Here is a 21,688-nt window from a genome sequence, read left to right as displayed (position 1 = left end):
AGAATTAGAGGCTGTTCTCAACCATCCCCCAATCACAACTTTGAAGGCCCTTAAAGAAGCCGAAATGTAAAAAGCTGGCAAGGTCTACCAAAACATTTACAAAAACTTTGGTGTTCACCAATCCACAGTAAGGTATTATTTACAAGTGGAGGAAATTCAGGACTGTTGATCCTGCGAGATCACACAAACAACTCAACATGAAATGCTGAACAAAATAAAGTGAAACAGCAAGAGATGCCTACAATTTGCTTGAGTCTTTTTTTATTCATCCATTAAGAGAAAATTACACAAATTCACAATCCTCTGGCGTGTACTAAACTGCTTTTGAAGGGGGAAAAAAAGCCTCTGCAGACCAACAACAAAACCTCGTCCAAATTGAGTCATGACCATGGTGGAGAGAGTGTTATTGTTGGTTGCTTTTCTGTCTCAGTTCCTGGGTGTCTTGTTATGACTGACCAAACAATGAATTAAAAAACAACAAAACAAACTGCATTATGAGACTTAAAGAAGAATTTCAGTTCAACAGTCCCTAAGCTAAAGCTTAGGAGAGGACGTCTGATGCAACAAGAAAATGACCCAAAGCATTGAGTAAATGAACAAAAGAATAGTTGTGAAACAGTTTATGTTTTGGATAGGTCAAGTCAAAGCCCTGACTTTAACCTGATTTAGAAGCTGTGGTCTGACTAGAGGAAAGCTGTTTAAAAAAAACTCTCTCAGACATATTGATGAACAAAAATATGTTTTTTTCTCTACAGAGGAACGTTCCAGGTCTACTCATTACATGAAGTACAACTATCTCTGTGTTATTTAGGTTAGTCAGATTGTGTTTTTCTACACTGCTGTGCAAATGTTTCGAGCTACCTAGTATTAGGAAAATGGGAAATAGGTGCAGTATGCTATTAAAACACTATTTCTTTGTGTGTTTTTCTCTCCAGATATGCTTTTACTGCATTGGCAGTGTGTTTGGGATCATGGTCATGCTGTCAAATGAAGCTGTTGTCAATCCATGCTTGTTATTGCACGGTGAATAAACATCTGATCGTACTTTTCTGTGTTCAGAATTCCATCAATTTTGACAAGATCCCCAGCACCACTGGCTGAAATGCAGCCCCATCTGTGTGTTACAGCTGTCTGTAGACACTTACTATTAAATCACTCTTCTAATCGCCTCCATACATACCATTTCAAACACAAACTTTGCATTTGGATTCATGGTTCAATATCCTGAAATGAAATCCCAAATCATTACCGAGCCTCAGACGATTTGAACCAAAAATGTCAGATTTGGATTTATCACTCTATAAGATCTTGTGTAATTTGGCATTTTTCAGCCTTTTCTCTCCCTTGCTTAAGAATGGCTTTTTGACAGCCACACTTCCACTGAGGCCATTTTGATGAGGCTTTGGCAAACAGTAGATGGATCAACTACACGCCAGATGCTTCTCTCAGGTCCTGTGGAACACCTGACACATGAGGACATGACTTTTTTTGTCCTCCACCTTTTTTTAAAGATACTCTGCACAACATGCTAAGCTGTCCCAGGTTTTTAGGAATCATCTTGTTGGTGCAAAATACTATTTAATGCCCGTCAGACTTTATCTATGTTAACTTTGGCTTTTTTCATAGACTCAAGAAAAGAAATCTGAACAAATGATGTGTTTTTGAAACATGCTGCGAGTAAGAAAGTGCCTAAAGATACAAAAGAAAATTATTGAAAAACCTTCAGAGAGCCTGGAGAATTATTGCTCATCACTTGAAGAACAGCATCTTCTTGGAAGCAAAATATGGGGAAATTAAAGGTGGTTCAAGATTTTTGTACAGCCCTAATTATTGTGACTCTGATGATGATAATACATTTTTAAGAAAAATCAAAGTAAACAAAGTACTTTAACTGTATTGTACATAAAAAGGAATGTGGAATTACATCTTTTGGAAAATTTTTGGAACAACTTTGGAAAATTTGCATGCACATGCAGCTCTAACCTTACTTCAAAGAGAAATGTTTTGAACCACTTTGTTAATGACAATGACTTTCATGCCACATTTTTCAGACTATTGGGGTCTTAGCTTACTCGTGCTCATTTTATCTAATTACATTTATCAAACAACAAAGGCCAGAGAAGGCAGAGGAGATGCACACTAATTACATTAGAGCTGGAGGAAGACTGGCACATGGGATGAAGTGATTTGGCAACTCTCAGCCTTACTGACAGTGCTCAATAACTTCAAGCCCATCCCAGCTGTTTATGAGATTGCGCTTTCATCCAGACATCAGTCACATTTAAGATGTTGCCTTAGTCTTTATGCTACAGACCCTTACTAACACGAATAGTGAAATCATGAAGCAGCAGATGTTATTGAGTAAGTAAATCATATCAGACGAGGACTGGGTGAAAAATTGTCAAGTAACAAGAGCATTAACGTGTCTGTGAACAGAATCCAAATGTACTGTATTTAGGAATTTTCCCACAGCAAACACACATCGTAGAAAAGTCTTTTTTTTTTTTTTTGTCACTACAGACTTTGGAGTTGACTTTTCTCCCATGCTATTTTAATATTGTCACAAGACTCTCATCATGATGCAAAACCCATTCTGTTTGTATTCTGCACTATTTTTTCTCCAGATGCTTGGCACAGTGAGCTCCAGGAATACCAGGCTGCTCAAACAGGTCCCGGAGAGCAAATCCAGCATCGCTTTGTGGCAGTATTTTCCCTAGAAGACAGTGTCGCTCTTACTACTGTACAAGCTTTTCAACACAACTCTGAATCTTCTGTTGACACAAAAGGGTGTTTGTGTGTCTGTGAGTGTGTATTTTTGTCTGCGTCTATGTGTTCGTCAGTGTTTACTGAGGGGATACAGACAGGAACTTAGTAGTTTGCAGCTGTCACAGTGAGATGTCAATATTTATGACATGTTGTTTGCTATCTGGTGTGAACTTTTTCTCCTTCAGACGTCTGCTTCAGACACACTATTTGCACATTCGCACAGCATTATTAAGCATCGTGAATATAAACCACAAAGCCAGGACAATTAAATTAAATGCAGAGCAATGCTTCATTTTTCAGGAGGGCCCTTTTCACACATAGCCACGCTGCACATCACAGAGATGGGAGCGCTAAGCTGCCTAGTAGAACACCCAAGTCTGTTTGCCACTGGAGCAAGGAGAATAAGGCAGAAAAAAAGCACTGATTGTTTTTCTTTTCTGCCCAAATATATTTTTGTGACTTGTCTGTGAATCAGACTGGCAACCTTATCGTTGCAATCCCCTCTTGGTGGAAGTATGAGGTAAAACCATAAAGGTCTACATGATGACTTATAAATGCAGAAACGAGAACAAAACAAAAGAAAGTGCCAAAACGTTTCATTTGTCTTTCATGGGAACGCCATGCGAATTTGTCTATTTATTAAATTGGAAAATCTAATCAATCTGGCACTGAACCAACTACACCTGCATGTGGGCATTTTTTTTGTCGCTCTTCTTTCAGGCATAATGGAACTGACAGCCATTTGACCCAGAATGAAGGCAATGCTTCAGTCAAATGGAAGGAGTTCTGACACCTTCCCCAATCCCTTTAGGCCTGGCTCTGTGCATGCTTCAGCCACTGTTTTTCTTTCTTTTTAACAGCACACAACTTTGAGCAAGCAGTCTCGCTGACCTTCTATAACTCTTTTATCCGAGATCCACAAATTCAATCTTCCACAATATATGTTTTCCCCCCCTCCTGATTCATTTACTCTCTCACATTCAGTAATGTACTGCAGTTCTCCTTCACTGTCCACATTTGTTCTCAAATTTTCATCTCGAACGCAGATCTCTTGATTGCTTCCATGCTGTGATTTGTAATGAGAAACAGGTGTGCACAGTGTTTTGTGAATCTGGGACTAAGCACAAGTACATAGATACAGGGATTTGCGTATGCAGTTTTTTTCTTAGTTGCACATTAATCAAAAATGTTCTAAACTTAAGGCCAAAGCTTCTGTGATGTGTTAAAGTCCACAAGGACCAGACATCTACAAGCATCCTTGTGCACTGGGTGATTAAAATATCATCACAGCTTAAATTAGCACTTCATTAGTAACACTGGTAATTTCACAATGGAGCACTCTGTGAGAAAAATAAAACACTAGACTTTAAAGAATAAGGAGACTAAAGAGCAATACGCTTCAAGAAGAGTTCAAATCTGAGGATGTTTTCACCGTGCTACGTTGAAAACATAAATGATGAACGAGTAAACAGGTAAAAAGGGCAGAGAAGCAAAATCCAATCTGAAAAAGGAGACAAAAAAACCACACACACACACACACACACACACACACACACACACACACACACACACACACACACACACACAGATACATACTGCAGATATAGAGTTAGAGTGGGGGAAGAGAATGCTAAGGACAGTAAGAGTTGCTGTCAAGTGGAAAATGGAAAAGTGGGAGGCGTGAGATTCCGTCACTGCTGGCTAGAATAACGCATATTTTGAGAACAGAGAGCTTCAGACCAGTCCACAGCATGCTACTGAGCCCTTTAGACAGCCTCTGGTCACATCCTAATCACTGTTTTATTATTTAGAGTGAACAACTGCTCTCAAGGCAGCTTTGTTTTCTTTTCAATTGGAATTCTGTTGCATATGTTTATTCTTCCTTTCTGTCTGGCGTGAGAAACAAACGAAGCCCAGTTTTTCTTTTTTTCTTTTCTTTACTTTTTTTTTAATTGCATGGTTTGCCAAGAGCAATAAGAGCAGAGAACTCCCTATAGTCAGCAATTTGAAAGAGTTGGATTTTTTAAATTGGACTCCATTTGTACTGAAGTTTCCCAGTGATAAACTTTTTAGTGCCTGTTTTTATATGCAAAACATCAAACATTCAGACATGTAAAACATTATCTGAAGATTATGGTCACGTGAAAATTACATCTGAAATGCATTAAATTACATTTGAGACTATCTAGTGCTATTGCGGCGTTATAACAGTGTTAGATGTCTGCTGACAACTATTACTTCTATTCCTGCTCATCTTGATTAAAACGTTAACAAAAATTTTTACAGCAGTAATTTTCTATCATACAAAATTCATTTTGTTTACATAATTCTTGCTGTTGCTGCACATCAGGGGAAATTCAGTGAATTCAAATGAACAATTTAGTGAACTTGTCTCATCCTACTAATCCCATAAAATCACTCCCTTTTGATCTAAATGCAATCTTCCGTGTGCTAGCCACTCTGCTGAGCTGGTAAAATGAATACCATTTTTACCCTTTTCCTTTGCTAATTAGTGACAGAAACCACGTACTGTGGAAACTGACTGGAATTAGCGATGGCACGACCAAGCGATAACTTTAAGGTGACATGAAAACTGAGCAGCCATGTACTTTATTTTAACTGTTAAAATTCTGACAGACATTCAAAAATACATCTTCATCTTCAAAGAAGCCCTTAAAATTTTCATTTAATTATCTGCAACACCCTAAGGTGGCGAGCACCCACACTGTGCTCAGTCCTTTGCTTTTGTGCCAGATGGGCAATTAGATGTATGGTAAGTGCATGCTGAGCAGCCACCCACATACGGGTTGCAACATTGCCACATGTGGTGAGCTAACCTGTAACAGCACTCTTACTATATTTTATGCCTCATTCAAGGTCTTTGGAACGAAGTTAAAACTTTCTTCGAATTGTCACAGCAGGTTTTAAATAGATGTTACTTTGGATGAAAATATATTTTTCTTTGATTTGCAATTTAACATTAAACACTGCGTAGGAAAAAAAAAACCTTATTACAGTAGCTTTTAGTTCACACATCTACCTTCCTGTGAAAGGTAATCAGTCTAGAAGCAAATTGTTTAAAGTTCTGCAGCCTTCTACACCACACACGCTCAACTGATGCGTCACCAATGTTGATTTGAAGCAATACACTGCCATTTAGAGTGAAGCTTAATGTCAATTAGTTTGGATCTCTGTGAAACATTTTTCTAATTGTATGGATCACAAGGACAAACTGAAATGAAATACCACGCGTCTGTGTTGGTGATGCCTCATGCCACAGAAGGATGTCTAACGCTGAAGTGCCATCAGTTCCATATCATGTTTGCATATAGCTATAAAGTACAACACAACACATATGTGTCCCTGCTTCTGTAACAGAATGTATTTAGCGCGGCATTTGCCAGGCTTTACATTTAAACACAAGGCTTTAGTGCTACGTTAGCTCCTCTTTTTTCTTTCATTTTAATTGGCCATTAATCAATTCTTTATGTCCAGTTTGTACAATACAAGGCTGGGCTACACCCTACTAAAGTCACCAATCTGTACTTATGTTTCTTGGTATTTTCTTTCTTTTGCAGTTAATAAATAGATTTAATTGTTGTGTTTGGGTGAAGTTAAAGTGCTGTTCAATTAACAAATAAGCACTCTTATACAGATTTTTACATCAGTTTTCATGTAAGTAAAACTATTAAAAGTTGTTGCTTTTGTGTGTGAATCCATCTGGCTGTCTTATTATCTAGAAGCTTCACAAAAAACGAGTATGTTTTTCATTATAGTAGCAGTAAGGCTCGAATGGTGTCATCTTCATTCATCTGTGTTTCTCCAATTTGACCCCCCTTTTCTGGGCCTTGCGAGAAAAAACCCCACAAACTCATGACTGATGGACCTGCTGGCTATTTGGACATCTGTCTTCTCCTTCATAGCACTGGCAGGGAGAGGTCTGGGTACAGTGTGACAGGCTTCCGCAACAGCGTGTACTAACACCAGGGTAGAAACATTTCTGTGGCCTAAGCCATAGAGATCAGCCATTAGTAAGTTGTCAATCTAGCATGCAGTAATAGTCTTCTGGGCAGCTAGGAGGAAGATTCAACCCATGGCTTCCAACAAGGAGGTAGATGTGAAATCATTACAGCCCTGATAAATTTAGCACCTGTAAGGGTTTTGTGCCTGGGTTGCTGTTGAATATGACCCAATTACTGTAGTTATGTGGCTAATGGAGTCGAATCTGCAAAGTATATTTTTAACTGACAGTGATATCCTTCACACCCATAATGCTGCATTGTACAAACTTTGGTAAACTTCGACAATGAGGAACTCATGCTGACAAATAATTGAACGTTGAGTAGTGGTGCATGGAAGCATGTTGCTTTTAAGGATATTATTAAGAGAGATTAAACGTGTATATCCAAGAAAGTTTTTCGCAATGGACTGATTCCAAATTAAATCCTATTTGTTTTTTTTCTAGACTGTAGTTTGTTTATTTGTTTTTTGCAGTAGAATTAGTAGTTTAGGATGCAGGACATGTTGTGTAGAGATTGGAAGGTTGGTGGTTCGGCTCCTCCGGTGCACATGTCTAGGTGTCCTTGGGCAAAATGCGTAACCCTGTATTGCTCCTGATGCATCCACTGAAGCATTAGTGTGTGGCAGATGCAAAAAGCACTGCATTGTGGGAATGTGTCTTGTAGATAAAAGCACTTAGAGTGTTTATTTAGACTGGAAAGGTGCTATAGAGGTACCAGACCATTTCCCAATTAGTGAACATCAGGGCAGGACTGGTAATCTGGCACACCCGGTACGCACTTTTGGGCTGATGGATTGACAGCGGATTGCCCAATCAAATCTCTTAACACGACCAGCCCCTACCCTAGCTTCGCACCTTGTAAAAAAGTTTCGTATGGAAGAAGTGGCGAGAATGTGGAGCTGGAAAGCTGAGAGAAAACAATGAAAAGAAAGTAAAAATAGATGCAGCAGAATGTGTCAAATTAACCAGCATGTTAGTTGTTGGGGCTGCTGCACCAGTAACACCAGGAACAACTAGTAACCTGGCCTCACAGTCACAAGAGGCTTCTGCTGCTACCAGCAGCTGTGGAGAAGGTGAAATTAACGTGGTAAGAAAATAGATGGAGGGAGATAATTAGGAAGGGAGAGATTCAAGGACTCAGGTAGAATGAATGGCTACTTCGACCATGACCCGCTGCTAATAGCCAAAGCGTAGCTTTTAATTGTCACATGCTGCAGTGCCACTAAGAACAGCAACTGTGCCAACCTGATTAAAACCTGTTTCAATATCAATAAGTCCAGTCAAACAGGTGAACATTACACATCAATAGTATCATGTACAAGTGCTGATGATGTAGTTCATCAATTTCAAAATGTTTGAGAGGTCATCGGGTTTTGTTGAATTGAGCACACTTGCCTTTTCTTAAGTATTATAATAACGCTTAATCCTAATGATAACTGATAACATTATTATTACTTGTAAAAACGTGCCCTATGGGCACTTTCTGCCAGGCCTACTGTGCTTGTTGGCTTGCCTCATGTATTAAAAGACCGATATCTATGTTAGTTTATCATTTTATTCTTTTTTATCTTCATTCTTACTGTATTTAGTCAGATGACAAAAATGACTGTTCACAAACACCAAACAAAAGAATAATAACTAAGTATATGTCTCCTTAATTTTAAGCTAAATATTGGTTGCATAAGACAAAGTAATCAATGACAGGCACTATTAGAATCACTGTTTGACTAACACTTAGAGATATGCATTAAAACACATTCCAGTTACCCCAAAGTGCCACTGGAATCAAAATTTGTCTAGCAAAATGTATTTACAGACAGCAACAACATACACGTTACATGCATGTAATTTCAGCGCCTACACGTGCTGTCACAGTTTGTTTTCAGATCAGTTACTACACTTGATATGCAGAAATAGAAAGGATTTGAATATCATAAACATAATTTCCAAAAGCTATATAGATGGTTATAATCCTGTTATTCTAGGCAGTTTAAATAAGTAAGTTTCATCCAGACAGACTAACCTAGGAGGATTTAGGGAAGAGATATAATTACGTTACGATCATTACAGAAATATTTTTTATCATTTTATGTAACTCTGCATGTACAATGTTCAGTACCACAAAGGCACCGCAGGTTATACTACAGATGTGAAAGACTTTTTTTAAATGACATCTGCAGTACATCACAGTTCTGTCTGCAATGTAAATCTAAATGGTAATGGTTTGTATTTGTATAGCGCTTTACTAGTCCCTAAGGACCCCAAAGCGCTTTACACATTCAGTCATCCACACGCCGCTGTCAGACTCTGTGTTCTTCTTCTGTTTTATGTTGCATTACCCATTTTGCTGCTGTCTGTGGATAAGATTACAGCTACCTATGTTTACGATCGCCACACTCTACTTCGGATTAAATCAACTATGAAATCTATGGATGAAACCTGGAAATATTTTCGAGGCTTCTCTCCACCTTCCGGGCGATCAGCTGTTGCCCATTACGTCCCTTGCTTGCCTGGGCCAGGGAAAAACCGGAGCCGCCGTTCCCGGACAAATCACCGTCAGAGAAGACGAGGAAGGAGAGCGGGCATCCAAGTGAGACTACGGAAATATAAGAGTACCGCTGATTTAACGGCCTGCTTGGAGTTCTCAACAGTGGATGTTTTTGCTAAGGCGGACCTCCAGCTTAATGCACAGTCTCCTCGCATGGGCTTCATCAGGACGCCGTGTCTGAAAACAGTTTTTCCAGACCATGTGAGTGACCGTCCTATTGTCCCACGGATTATACTAAACGGTAAAAAACCCCGAGGAGTATGCAGTGCGAACCTACACCAAGCCCCTCAGGGTGTAAACAGTGACACTCCAGCACCGCCGATTAACATGGCTCTATTAAACTGCCGCTCGATCTCAAATAAGGCATTTGTTCTCAACGACCTTTTCATTAGGAATAACCTGGACTTTATGTTCCTAACTGAAACTTGGCAGCGGAATATGGAATTTGTCCATTTCAAAGAACTGTGTCCAGCAGACTGTAAGTGCTTAACCACACCGCGTCTCTCAGGACGTGGTGGTGGGTTGGCAGTTATTTCTAGAAACTCCTTTTTTTGTCGGCTGGTAAAGACCCCCTCCTTTAACTCCTTTGAAATCCAGATGATGAAGATCAATAGGACTCATCCCTTCTATGTGATTTTAATCTATAGGCCACCAGGACTAGCTAGGAGTTTCTTAGTGGAGTTTGGGGATTTTCTATCCTCCACCATTAAGCTGGAAAAAATTCTTCTGCTGGGGGATTTCAATCTTCATGTTGACGACAGTTCATGTCACGCCGCTTCGGATTTTCTTACTCTCTTAGACTCTTTTAACCTTGTCCAACATGTGACTGGGCCAACACACAGTGGTGGCCACACCCTGGACCTGATATTATCACTGGGTCTGGATATCGGCCCAGTTCATTGCAGAGACATTTTTATTAGTGATCATAAATACCTTTTATTTGATCTCTCTTCTACTTATGACACTCTACCCTCTGTTTATGAGAAGCGTTCACGATTAATCAGCGACTCAGCGGTAGAAGAATTTAGGGAATTGTTTGTTAACAATTTATCTGAAACAGACGATATAGATCAGCAGATGACCTCCTTCAATTCACAATGTCAAAAAATTCTAGATAAAGTGGCTCCTCTTAAAATCAGGAAAGGCAGTACTGTCAAACGCCCGCCCTGGTTTACAGAAGCTATCCGCAGCTTTAGGCGAATATGCCGTAAAACCGAGCGCCTGTGGAAAATCACAAAACTCGAGGTTCACAAGCTTCACTTAAAAGAACTATTATCTACCTTTAATGACATGGTGTCAGATTCAAGAGCCACCTACTTCTCTCAACTACTTGCAGTAGGAAAAAGAAACCCGAAAATTGTCTTTGATACAGTGAGTAGCTTTGTCTCCCCCCCAACGCCATGTACACCCGTCTCTTCAGATAAGGACTGCAGTGAATTTTTAAAATTTTTCCAAGATAAGATTAGTTGCCTAAGACATAACATAACTCCCTCAGGAAACCCCACCAACCATGATCGTCCACACCCCATAATTATGGAATCTTTCCTCCCAGTTTCTTTAGAGGATTTATTGGAAACACTGACTCAATTGAATCCTTCAACGAGTTTAGCTGATGTCTTACCTACTCGTTTATTCTGTAAAGTTTTTGAGACCATCGGGCCCTCTGTGGTCACGCTGATAAACCATTCATTGCTATCTGGCTCTGTCCCCAGGTGCTTTAAACAGGGGGTTATTCAACCTCTGCTGAAAAAGCCTAACCTGGATCCAACACTTCAGTCAAGCTACAGGCCCATTTCAAAACTTCCTTTTATCTCAAAAATCCTAGAAAAAGTTGTTTGGCTACAAGTAAAGAAAGCGCTGGAGAAGCATAACATTCTTGATAAATTTCAATCGGGTTTCAGAAAATTACACTCTACAGAAACAGCTCTGCTGAAAGTCACAAATGACCTCTTGATGGCTGCAGACAGGGGTGATTGCTCAGTCCTGGTTCTTCTGGACCTTAGCTCAGCTTTTGATACCGTTGACCATCAGATCTTAATCGATCGCTTAAACTGCACGGTAGGGATATCAGGATCTGTTCTAAAGTGGTTCACCTCATTTCTGGAAGATAGGACGCTTTTAGTTTCAGTGGGAAACTTCCAATCAGACGTGGCTAAGCTTCTATGTGGAGTTCCACAAGGTTCGGTTCTAAGCCCCCTATTATTTTCACTATATATTCTTCCCTTAGGCCGGATCATTAGCGGTTTCAAAAATATTTCCTATCATTTATATGCGGACGACATCCAACTATACATTTCTTTTAAATCCTGGGAATTAGACAAGCTATCCACTCTTATGGACTGTCTTAAGGAAATCAATCTTTGGATGACAAACAATTTTCTGCAGTTGAACGCAGACAAGACCGAGTGCTTAATCCTAGCCCCGGAGAATATCAAGCCACAGATTAGTCAACATCTGGGTGCTTTTTCATCGTCGATAAAAGCCACTGCCCGGAATCTTGGGATAATTTTCGACCAATCTTTGTCCTTTGATGTCCATCTTAAATCCGTGACCCGCTCTTGCTTTTTTCACTTAAGAAATATTGCCAAACTCAGGACTATTGTCTCCACAACCGAACTGGAGATGCTTGTCCACGCCTTTATCTCCTCCCGGCTGGATTATTGTAATGCACTCTTTTCCTGCGTATCTAAGGCCTCACTAAATCGGCTCCAAGCGGTTCAGAATGCTGCAGCAAGGCTTTTGACCCATAGCAATAAATTTTCCCATATCACTCCTATACTAAAATCCCTGCATTGGCTTCCGGTTGAGTATAGATATAAGTTCAAAATCCTCACCTTTACGTTTATGTCTCTACAAGGTGGGGCCCCCATCTATATCTCGGAGCTTCTCCAGCCCTATTCTCCAAAGCGAACTCTTAGATCCACTGATAGCGGTCGTCTATCTATCCCACGGACTCGTCTGAAAACAAAGGGGGATCACGCATTTCAAACCCTGGCTCCTATACTGTGGAATGGTTTACCCCCCCCACTACGCACCATCGACACGATGGCTTCTTTCAAAAAACAGCTTAAAACTCATCTGTTTAGACAGGCATTTGGGAAATGTTAATGCGTAACATGTTGTTTTATTTTATATTTATATTGTACTATTGCTTTTTTTTTTTTTTTTTTTTGATGATATGCTTTTATACTTTCTTTATGTTGCTATATTGTTTGTTTGACATGTTTTCTTGTGAAGCACTTTGTAACAGCGTTTTGTCTTAAAAAAGTGCTATATAAATAAATTTTACTTACTTACTTACTTACATTCACACACACAGTCACACACTGGTGATGCCAAGCTACATTGTAGCCACAGCCACTCTGGGGCGCACTGACAGAGACGAGGCTGCCGGACTCTGGCGCCACCGGGCCCTCTGACCACCACCAGTTGGCAACGGGTGAAGTGTCTTGCCCAAGAACACAACAACCGAGACTGTCCAAGCCGGGGCTCGAACTGGCAACCTTTCGATTACAAGGCGAACTCCCAACTCTTGAGCCACGATCGCCCCATCTATTAAACTATCTTTTATTTCCATTATAACTGGATAGATTATCAGGATTTATTTATACTTCAAGTGTTGCTGGAGATTCGACCTTTCCATTTGAAAAGCCACGATTCAAAGAAATCTTCAGGAAGGTGCCTACAACTGTTGCATTCCCAATTGTTGCACTTCCAAGATCAGCTGTCTCCTGGGACTGAGACAATATCAGAAGTGTCTTACCTGGGATAAGAAAATTGTTTCGGATGAAAGAAAACTTTTCATTTACTTTGGAAATCAGGCTACTGCAGTCTGTACAGGCACTCGATCCAAGGTGTTTGAAGTCCAGCATGAAGCTTTTGCAGTCTGCAAGGAATTGGAGTGCCAGGTCATCTGCTGAAGTTGGTGGTGGTCAGTCCACTGTGTTTTGTCAAATCCAAAGTCAATACAGTTGTCTACAAGAAGATTCAGAGCAGTTTATGCTTCCATCTGCTGTAATGCTTTATAGAGATGCCAATTTTGTTTTCCAGCAGGACTTAGCACCTGCCCACAGTGCCAAAAGTACGACCAAATGGTTTGCTGACCACGATATTGTTGTGCTTGACTGGCCAGCCAACTCATCTGATGTGAGCCTCAGAGAGTCTGTGGGGTATTCGCCAGGAAAAAGGTGAGAAAGACTTGACCCCAAATTCCAGACGAGCTGAAGACCATTATTGAAGCAACCTGGGTCTCAGTAACACCTCTGTAGTGCCACAAGCTGATCATTTCCATGCCAGGCTGCACTCAGGCAGTAATTTGCTGTAATGTAGCCCCAGCCAAGTAATGAGTGTATAAATAAACATCCTTCTGATAAGGTGGACATATCCCTATTATACATGATTTTGATTGATCTTAGGAAATATTGTAATAGAGAAACAGTTTTTTTTAGTTTAATGAGGTAAAGTGAAATGAAAGTTTACCTTTTTTAATTAAATCCAGAAAATAAATGTACTTTTCCACAATATTCACATTTTTTGAGATTTAGTTGTATAATAAATGATAAATATATCAAATATATTAACATATTATATATTTTTCCATTATTTTGAAAACTATCTTTCTAATGTTGTGGAGAAAAAAAGGAAGAAATGAAACCAATGAAGCCAATAGTTAGAAACAATAGAGGGGGCTGATTTTCAGAGGTGGGACCAAGTCATTGTTTTGCAAGTCTCAAGTAAGTCTCAAGTCTTTATCCTCAAGTCTCAAGTCAAGTCTCAAGTAATGTCAGGCAAGTCAGAGTCGAGTCTCAAGTCACTGGTGTATAAGTCCGAGTCAAGTCACAAGTCTGAAACTTTGAATTTCAAGTCCTTTCGAGTCTTTAAAAAAAAAAAACGAAAAAATAATGTTGCAGTTATGCTAAATGTAAATATTAGACCATGTAATTTTAAAATCTGTGTTTTTCTCAACACATGACAAAATAGTGAACTTAGAAAATATACACAAATTGTGAAATTGCACCTCTTTAAAATGCAGCTCAATTAAACTTAGCTCCAAGAATAGTTTTCACCGACAGTTCTGAGATAAGCTGCATGTTATTCTTGGATGCGGTTGTAGGACCGGCTTTAAAATCGCATGACAAAAATATCATACACATTAAAAAAAACTGTATCACCAACGTAGCCTGGACAACATTTGCTAGTTAGATGAAGTCAGCTATCTCATCTTAGCATATTTATATGCATATTTATAATCATACGGTTCTTGGAGTGAGTGCATACACTCGTGAAGTTTAGTAACTTCAGGTCACTGCAACAAGCCCAGGTACAGTTTACCGACGGATGGGTGCAGGACCTTGAAATGCACCGTGTAGAAAGTAAAGACCATCGTACATATCATAAGTTTACCAGTCTCACAAATCGTCGTCATAAATACACATTCCTTAACCGTTTATTAATAGGACCTTTGAGCTCAACGGTAATTAATTAGTAGTGGAAATAATTTCTGGTAGCATCACAGAAATGTAGCAGTGACAATAATACTGTATGCTGTAATCGTACTGGGCAATTAGTGATACAAAAAAACCTGTTTTATCCTGTGAATAAAAGTATATGTTTTTGTCAATGTACCATAATAACAGAAGCGAAACGCAATATTGTGTCAGGACAATTCACTATTTATGCACAATAAACAAAGGAGCATAGCGCGACAATTTCTGTTCAGCGCCAGACTTGCTTGTAACTTATATCACCAATTATGTTATGAAAATGAGGTATTAACTACTAAAAAACACTGACCTTCGTGTAAATGCTTGGAGCAGACTAACCTGTGAGCTGGAGTGTTCTGGGACGTTATATTTGATCTTTGAATGGCTGCAATCCAGGCCATCCGTCGCGTCTTTGTTACTTCGGAAACATGGCTCGAACAATTTCTCTTCAACGACGTAATCCGATAACAACCGATCTCTTTACCCGTCGGCTTCCCGTGGCTGTCATGCGACCGGCTATTGCAGTTAATAATACAACAGCTTCTTGACATTTTTGTGTTTCTTTTTATCGCTGTGTAACTGATTTTAATTGAAAGCCTGCGTGCGCTAGTACCGCTTGCCACGAGTTCCCAGAATCCTTTGCGGTTCTACCCGTGAATGACGTCACATTTTCAATCTCTATATAATATGCATGTTAAATTTTATATTTGGGGTAAAATATCAAGTCTTTTCAAGTAAACTGGTTCAAGTCCAATTCAAGTCCCAAGTCATTGGTGTAAAAGTCCAAGTCAAGTCACAAGTCTTAGAACATTTTTTCAAGTCAAGTCTAAAGTCATAAAATTAATGACTCGAGTCTGACTCGAGTCCAAGTCATGTGACTCGAGTCCACACCTCTGCTGATTTTCTTCTAAACGTGTGATTACTTAAACAAACTTTAAAGACATTGGCACAATCTCCATACCTAAATAATGAAGCTTAAACGTGAGTCAAAGGCAAAGATGCAATTACAACATTTTTTAAAGCCTTAAGTAAATTTTCTTTATTTTCACCACTCATTATTGAAGAATGTGTCAGTGATTCCATAACTTTCATAATTACAGACTGTTAAAGCAGACTGAGTTGAAGGAATTGAATGTTGAGTGATATCCTTTTATGATCTGCACTTGGCAATAACTTAAGTTTAGTTTCTGCCAACAATCTTATCAAAAAGCTTAACTGGGTAACTGCTTTTTCTCCAAAAACAAAACTGATCTCAATACACCAAGAAAAGGGGACTTTTCTCTCTGAGTATCCACGGTTTTGATTTTCTGTGACCCAATAATTATATTAGTATGTTGTGTTTGTGTTTGTCTTCAAAGTCTGATTATATTTATTCTTGTGGGATTTATATAGTCTGAGACCAAAAGTGCCTGGATTTATCGAATATGCTTAAATTGCATGTAATTTACTGAGAAAATCTGAAGTCAACAAATAAAACGAAACAAGAAAGCAGATGGAAAAATGCTGCACAGTGTAATTTTGTTTGGATTTCGGTTTAATTTGAGTCTTCAATCAAACTACTTTTGACATAAAGTCTGTTAAGAAGCATTTTGATTCCAAGATATTGTGTTACTGTGCTGGACACAATTTTCTTCTGACCACAGATTTCAAATAAAAGATTGATTTTCTTTCATTGCCTCTTTCTTTACAGTAGGCCAACAGCTCTGCTAGCATTGACCCTATGGACGTAGGGAAACTCAAGATATGCATCTATCCAACACTCTTGCCATGACCCAGTCACACAAACACTCTAGAGTAGTACATATTTCATCATAGGTAAATCCCAAAGCAACAGTGGTACTTTTTTGTGTGGTATTCATGACCAGCATTCACAAAACAGCTTTTGTCTGCAGTATTGCAGCAACACATGGAATAATGCATACCGACAAATCCACATCAAGCACTTTGCTTGCTTTCTTGTGTTTGATTAAGCTTTGACAGCAATACAGTATGCAACTACACACTTTCAGTAAGTACCACTGAAAATCAGGTGGCTTATGTATCCCAGACTGGCTGATATTTACTTTGTTGGAACGTAACCACTGACAAAAGGTGTGAGTTGTTCAGTTATTGTTTGATATTATAGTGTTACTCCACCGCAGACAGCAGGAATCCAGATTTTCAAAACAAAATGAGAATAATTAAATGTAAGAGCCGTCTTGAACATGTCAGTAATTTCCCTTGGTGACAGTAAATCTTGGCAGGAAAGGGGGGAAATTTCAAATTAAAAGCTATTATCAATTGAATCGTGAAATGTAACATCAATGATCCCTGGAGCATTTTATGACTGCAACTGCAAAAGAAACTTGTCACGTGTCACCACCACTTCCAGGCTAATGACTTTGTAATGGCACCATTTATCCATTTAGCCTCATTGAGTTCCACGCAATGTTGGACCCGCCAGGTTCTTTAGCCGATGGTGGATGCTTCAAGTACTTCACTGCAAGTGGACCATTGGAGAGCTAGTGAGTTGCAAAACTCTCTGTGACAGCAGTGGATATAGTGATGTCAAAATCAGTTTAAAAGTTATCCATTTGACATGCTCCAGCTTTGAGCTACAATAAAGACTGTGAGCTTCCAAAATCTACCCCCCCCCCCCCCCCCAAAAAAAAAACAAAACAAAAACAAAAAACATAAACCCCACATCTAATAACCTGTGTCAGATATACTTTTAAAGTATCCGTTTTGGATTATCAAATAGAGTATTAGCTCCTATGACACACTGTAGTATGCCAAGCTGTTAATGCCATTTCTTCTTTTGTGTGTGTGTGTGTGTGTGTGTGTGTGTGTGTGTGTGTGTGTGTGTGTGTGTGTGTGTGTGTGTGTGTGTGTGTGTTTGTTTGTTTGTGCTTTGCATTTCTGAAAACTATTACATTGGGAGAGAGAGAGTAAACTTAACTAATAAGTACAGTGGTGGGTTCGACCGAATAAATCAGGCATAATCCATCTGTGGTTTTTCAGGTTATATCTATTCACACCTATACATATTTCCACTAAATCAGGATGATACTGCCAAACTAATGGAACCTTTAACATTCAAAAGAAAAAAATTGCCCACAAGGTACCTTAAATATTAAGTAACCTTATCTGACCTGACCAAAGATGGTTTGAGGCAAAAATTTTAGCAGCTATGTTACCAGCTTCAATGCACAGTTCATGTTTATATTTATTGAATCTCAGCAGTAAAAATGTATGTGAAGGAGACAGAAAGACAGAGCAAGCTGTTCTAAGATGAATGCTGATGTAGAAGAAGACATAATGACCTGAGGAGGATTTGTTGCATTTTTATGTTAAGAATTGTAGATGGCTTGTAAAACCTCTCAAAAGTCTTTGTTTTGAAATTTGACTGCAGATTCTACCTATTACTCTGCACTATATTTAGCAGTGCTGGAGATATCCTCATGAAGTGAGGTACAAGCTGATATAATTTTGATGTAATATCTAACGCAGTAGAGTAGAGCGCTTTTGGCTAAGCCTTTGGTCTAAGGAAATATGATCTTATGTCATGCGTATGCTGACCATATGTTGTCAGAATACACCACTCACCAGCACCATAGCAAGGATTTTAGAATGATGCCAGGGGTTCCCTAGTTTAACACCAACATGCCTATACAAATTTGATGTAGCCCCCACAGTGTTATTATAGAATATAAACCCTAACTGTCTGTCAAAGCCACAACATTGAGCACCCATGACCTTATCAGTCATTAATGAAGTGAATTTATACGTTTAATACAGTGTTTGCATTAATGAATTCAGCAGCCATGACACCTGCCACTTTGAGTTAACATTATTACCTGACACACATCACCACAGATCTACTGAGCAGGTTTCGCAGCCATCGACAGAACAACAGAATCTCCCCTGCTGCTTTTCAGAACCATGGACAGTAACCAGAACTTCACTTCAGTTGTGTTTCAGCACCTGGGACAGCAGAGCAAATTTTGCTCCACAAAAATGTGTGCATAAATTGCCATGGTTTCGCTTCCAATGCAACGTGAAACGGGGTCCACAGAGCTATGCTGAATTTTTATGAAGATGAGTTTCTCAGCAAGTCATCATAAGTTCACATTAACACAGACATACAGTCACGTTGTTTTTTTATGTAAAGAACACAGCCTGCACGTGGCATTGTGTGACACCTTCTGCGCAACTCAACGCCTTCTCACTTTGTTGCGCTTTCAGTTGTCTCAAAAAAACAAAACGAAAAAACCCAACAAAAATCCTTGTATGCTTAATAAGCCTGTGTCCTTCTGAGCCCACACCGTACCCAAATGTTGACACCTTAATGAGCAATGACCAGGCTATTTATGGTGCTCATCCTGTAGCCTCGGTGTAAAGAATTAGCATACCTATCAGCTGAAAAAAGTCACGACGCGGCTTCTTATCCTCATCCACCCTCAGTTACCTCGCCTTCCGCCTCATACAGTCCAGACCCACCCCTCACTGCCTGCCATGACCGTCCTCTACAATACGAGACTGTATTCTTTGTACCTCCCCTTTCTCGCCCTCCGTCTGTGGATCCCAGCCTCCCTTCCTAGATATCCATCCACACCTCTCTACCCGCAAACGGCTCCTAGTGTGACAAAAAAAGAGAGCAGAACTGTTTCAAACACGTCGACATAAATCCCACTTCTACAGCTCCCTTTTCTCCATTCCCTCCTGACGGACTTCATTACTTTATTCATCTGCGCGCCAATGCACGAGACCACGCAGAAACGGATGATTTTTTTCCCTTGAGCATGAAAAGGATTGCCAAATCATCCGCAATCCAACATCACCGACTGAGCCACCAGCATGAGCACTGGATACATATGCTCCAGCAGAAGTTGTTGGCGAGAGAACTAAGAAATCTTGGACCACAAATACAGCTAAGAGGGGAGAGTCAGTTTTAGGTAAGTACGGTATATGCTGGCTTAGACCTCTAACAGAATGTGAAGGTATCTTATGTATATTTTTTCCTGTTTATCACTAACCACGAGGAAGTGGTCTGGTAGGCAGGGCTATATTGTGGCACAATTATGGCGATGTTGCGTGGTCAGCATGTAACTAGGGTGGCCGGTGGTGTCCTTTTCAGGATGGAGGTAATTTTCCCCCTTTTCTTTCTCACGGCGAAGCTACCTATCAAGCTCCGCCCGGACTATATGTCGACGTAGCCCTTCGGAGGGTATTAAATTTGATACAATTTGCCGTATAAAGCCTTCATTTTAGACCACCAGGAAAATGACTTATTCTCACAAATTGCATGCGTTCGCCTGCGCTCTCGCTGCACGTTGTGAGGCAGCATCTTCCCCAGGTGATGCTGCAGAAGTGCGGATGTAAAAGGAGCACGAAACACTGAGGGAATCAATGATCTCAGTATTCGGGGTTGGCACATTACGCAGACCTGTTTCAGTGAGTGGCAGTCCGGGGGGCAACATTCAGAGTAGGGGTGTAAATCAGGCCTGCAGTAGTCAGCATCAACATTTGTACTCAAGCTTCTTTTTCTCTCTCTTTGGAGTCCAGATCTAGCGATGATTAGTTCACTCTGAAAGCTGCATTTGCTCTTAACTTTAAATGAGAGTCACCCCGGATTAAAAATAATAATAATGATAATAATAAAGAGTAAATCAATCGCGTCCATTCTTTCTGTTATTACTAGTGTTTTTATTTGCATGTTATTAATAATTATTATGAATATTTCTCCATTGTTTCGTCTCACTGCTTGATATGAGACGGATCAGTGTTTGTGCGCGCCTATGGCCCGTCCTGTACGTAGCTTTGGACGCATGAGGGTGCGCGTACATGAGAGCCAGCACGTACGTGTTTGTTTTGTTGTAAGTGTGCGCGCGCGCGTGTCACCAGTGAGGCAAAGTTGCCGTTCCGTGTTCCCTCAAGTTGCTTTGATTGCTGTTCCACCGGCTAACTGCGAGGGGAGCTCATGCTCTTTTACACTATAGGTGTCATTGTGTGGCTAAAGGCAAGATTACTGTGTGTGATACTGATACCAAGTCTATGAAATTAGAGGAGCAGCTTCTGTTTGAAATTAGTCCGGAAACATTTATCTGCAATTCCACGGCTGCCACTGCAAATTTTGCTTTGTTTGTCAATGTTTCTTTTTGAAATGCTAGCCAAAGTAGCTTTAAGGAACTTGATCAAATGTACGTAGAAAAAAAAAGAAAACAGAAAAAAAACGCAGTTGCAGTTATAATTACCAGGCCGAGAGTGCAAAGCATTAGTTTCATAATGCTGAAGTCACACATATGAGTAATGAACAATAGGGCTGGGTATCGTCACTGATTTCTAGAATCGATTCAATTCCGATTCACAAGGCCCCGAATCGATTCGATCCACGATTCGATTTAATTCGATTCGATTTAAATCTGGGAAATTTTGACAGTCAGAAATATTATAATTCAGATCAGTACATTTACATATTTTTGTATCAATAAAAAGGAAGCTGACACACGCAAGACTTTATCACAGGTGTGAGCATCACAGCAGAGGCCTTTGTGTCAAAGTAGCTGAGGATAAAACACAGAAAAACATGAAGGTGATTTTCCTGGCCTGGGATTTTATAAAAAATATTCTGCAGTACATCAAAAACGAAAGAAAACCATTAATCAACATATGAACATCACCTCTGAAGTTACAGCGGTTTTATTAGAGACACAGCGTTTTGCATTTTGAATAATTTTAAAAAGTTTAAATTTGTTCAGTATTGAACAGCAGAAATGAGGTTTTCTTTTCGGAAGAATGTAAAAGGGAAAAAACAGCGGCCGACAGCCTGTAAACAACAGTAGACTTGTGCGTAACAAGCAAGCGAATAATGAAGAAAGGGAAACTGTTCTT

General features: G+C 39.7%; 2 protein-coding genes across 2 annotated transcripts in view; both read left to right on the top strand.

Moving 5' to 3' along the window:
- The first annotated feature begins 10,868 nt into the window (after positions 1-10,868).
- LOC146666156 (putative RNA-directed DNA polymerase from transposon BS) lies at positions 10,869-12,443 on the top strand. Its single transcript, XM_085410969.1, has one exon. The coding sequence runs from the start codon at positions 10,869-10,871 to the stop codon at positions 12,441-12,443; it is 1,575 nt and encodes a 524-aa protein (XP_085267095.1).
- Positions 12,444-19,449: 7,006 nt separating this feature from the next.
- The window catches only part of brinp1 (bone morphogenetic protein/retinoic acid inducible neural-specific 1), a 116,402-nt gene continuing 114,163 nt past the window's right edge, over positions 19,450-21,688 (top strand). The window contains exon 1 of the mRNA XM_085413997.1: positions 19,450-19,752. The gene's annotated coding sequence lies outside the window, so the exon portion shown is untranslated. The remainder of the gene's footprint in view (positions 19,753-21,688) is intronic.

This window comes from Rhamphochromis longiceps, linkage group LG7 (assembly GCF_057381845.1).
Source record: "Rhamphochromis longiceps isolate RC_006_pf linkage group LG7, R_longiceps_female_GT1.1, whole genome shotgun sequence".
Lineage (NCBI taxonomy): Eukaryota > Metazoa > Chordata > Actinopteri > Cichliformes > Cichlidae > Rhamphochromis > Rhamphochromis longiceps.
This window is presented reverse-complemented; position numbering and strand designations above follow the sequence as displayed.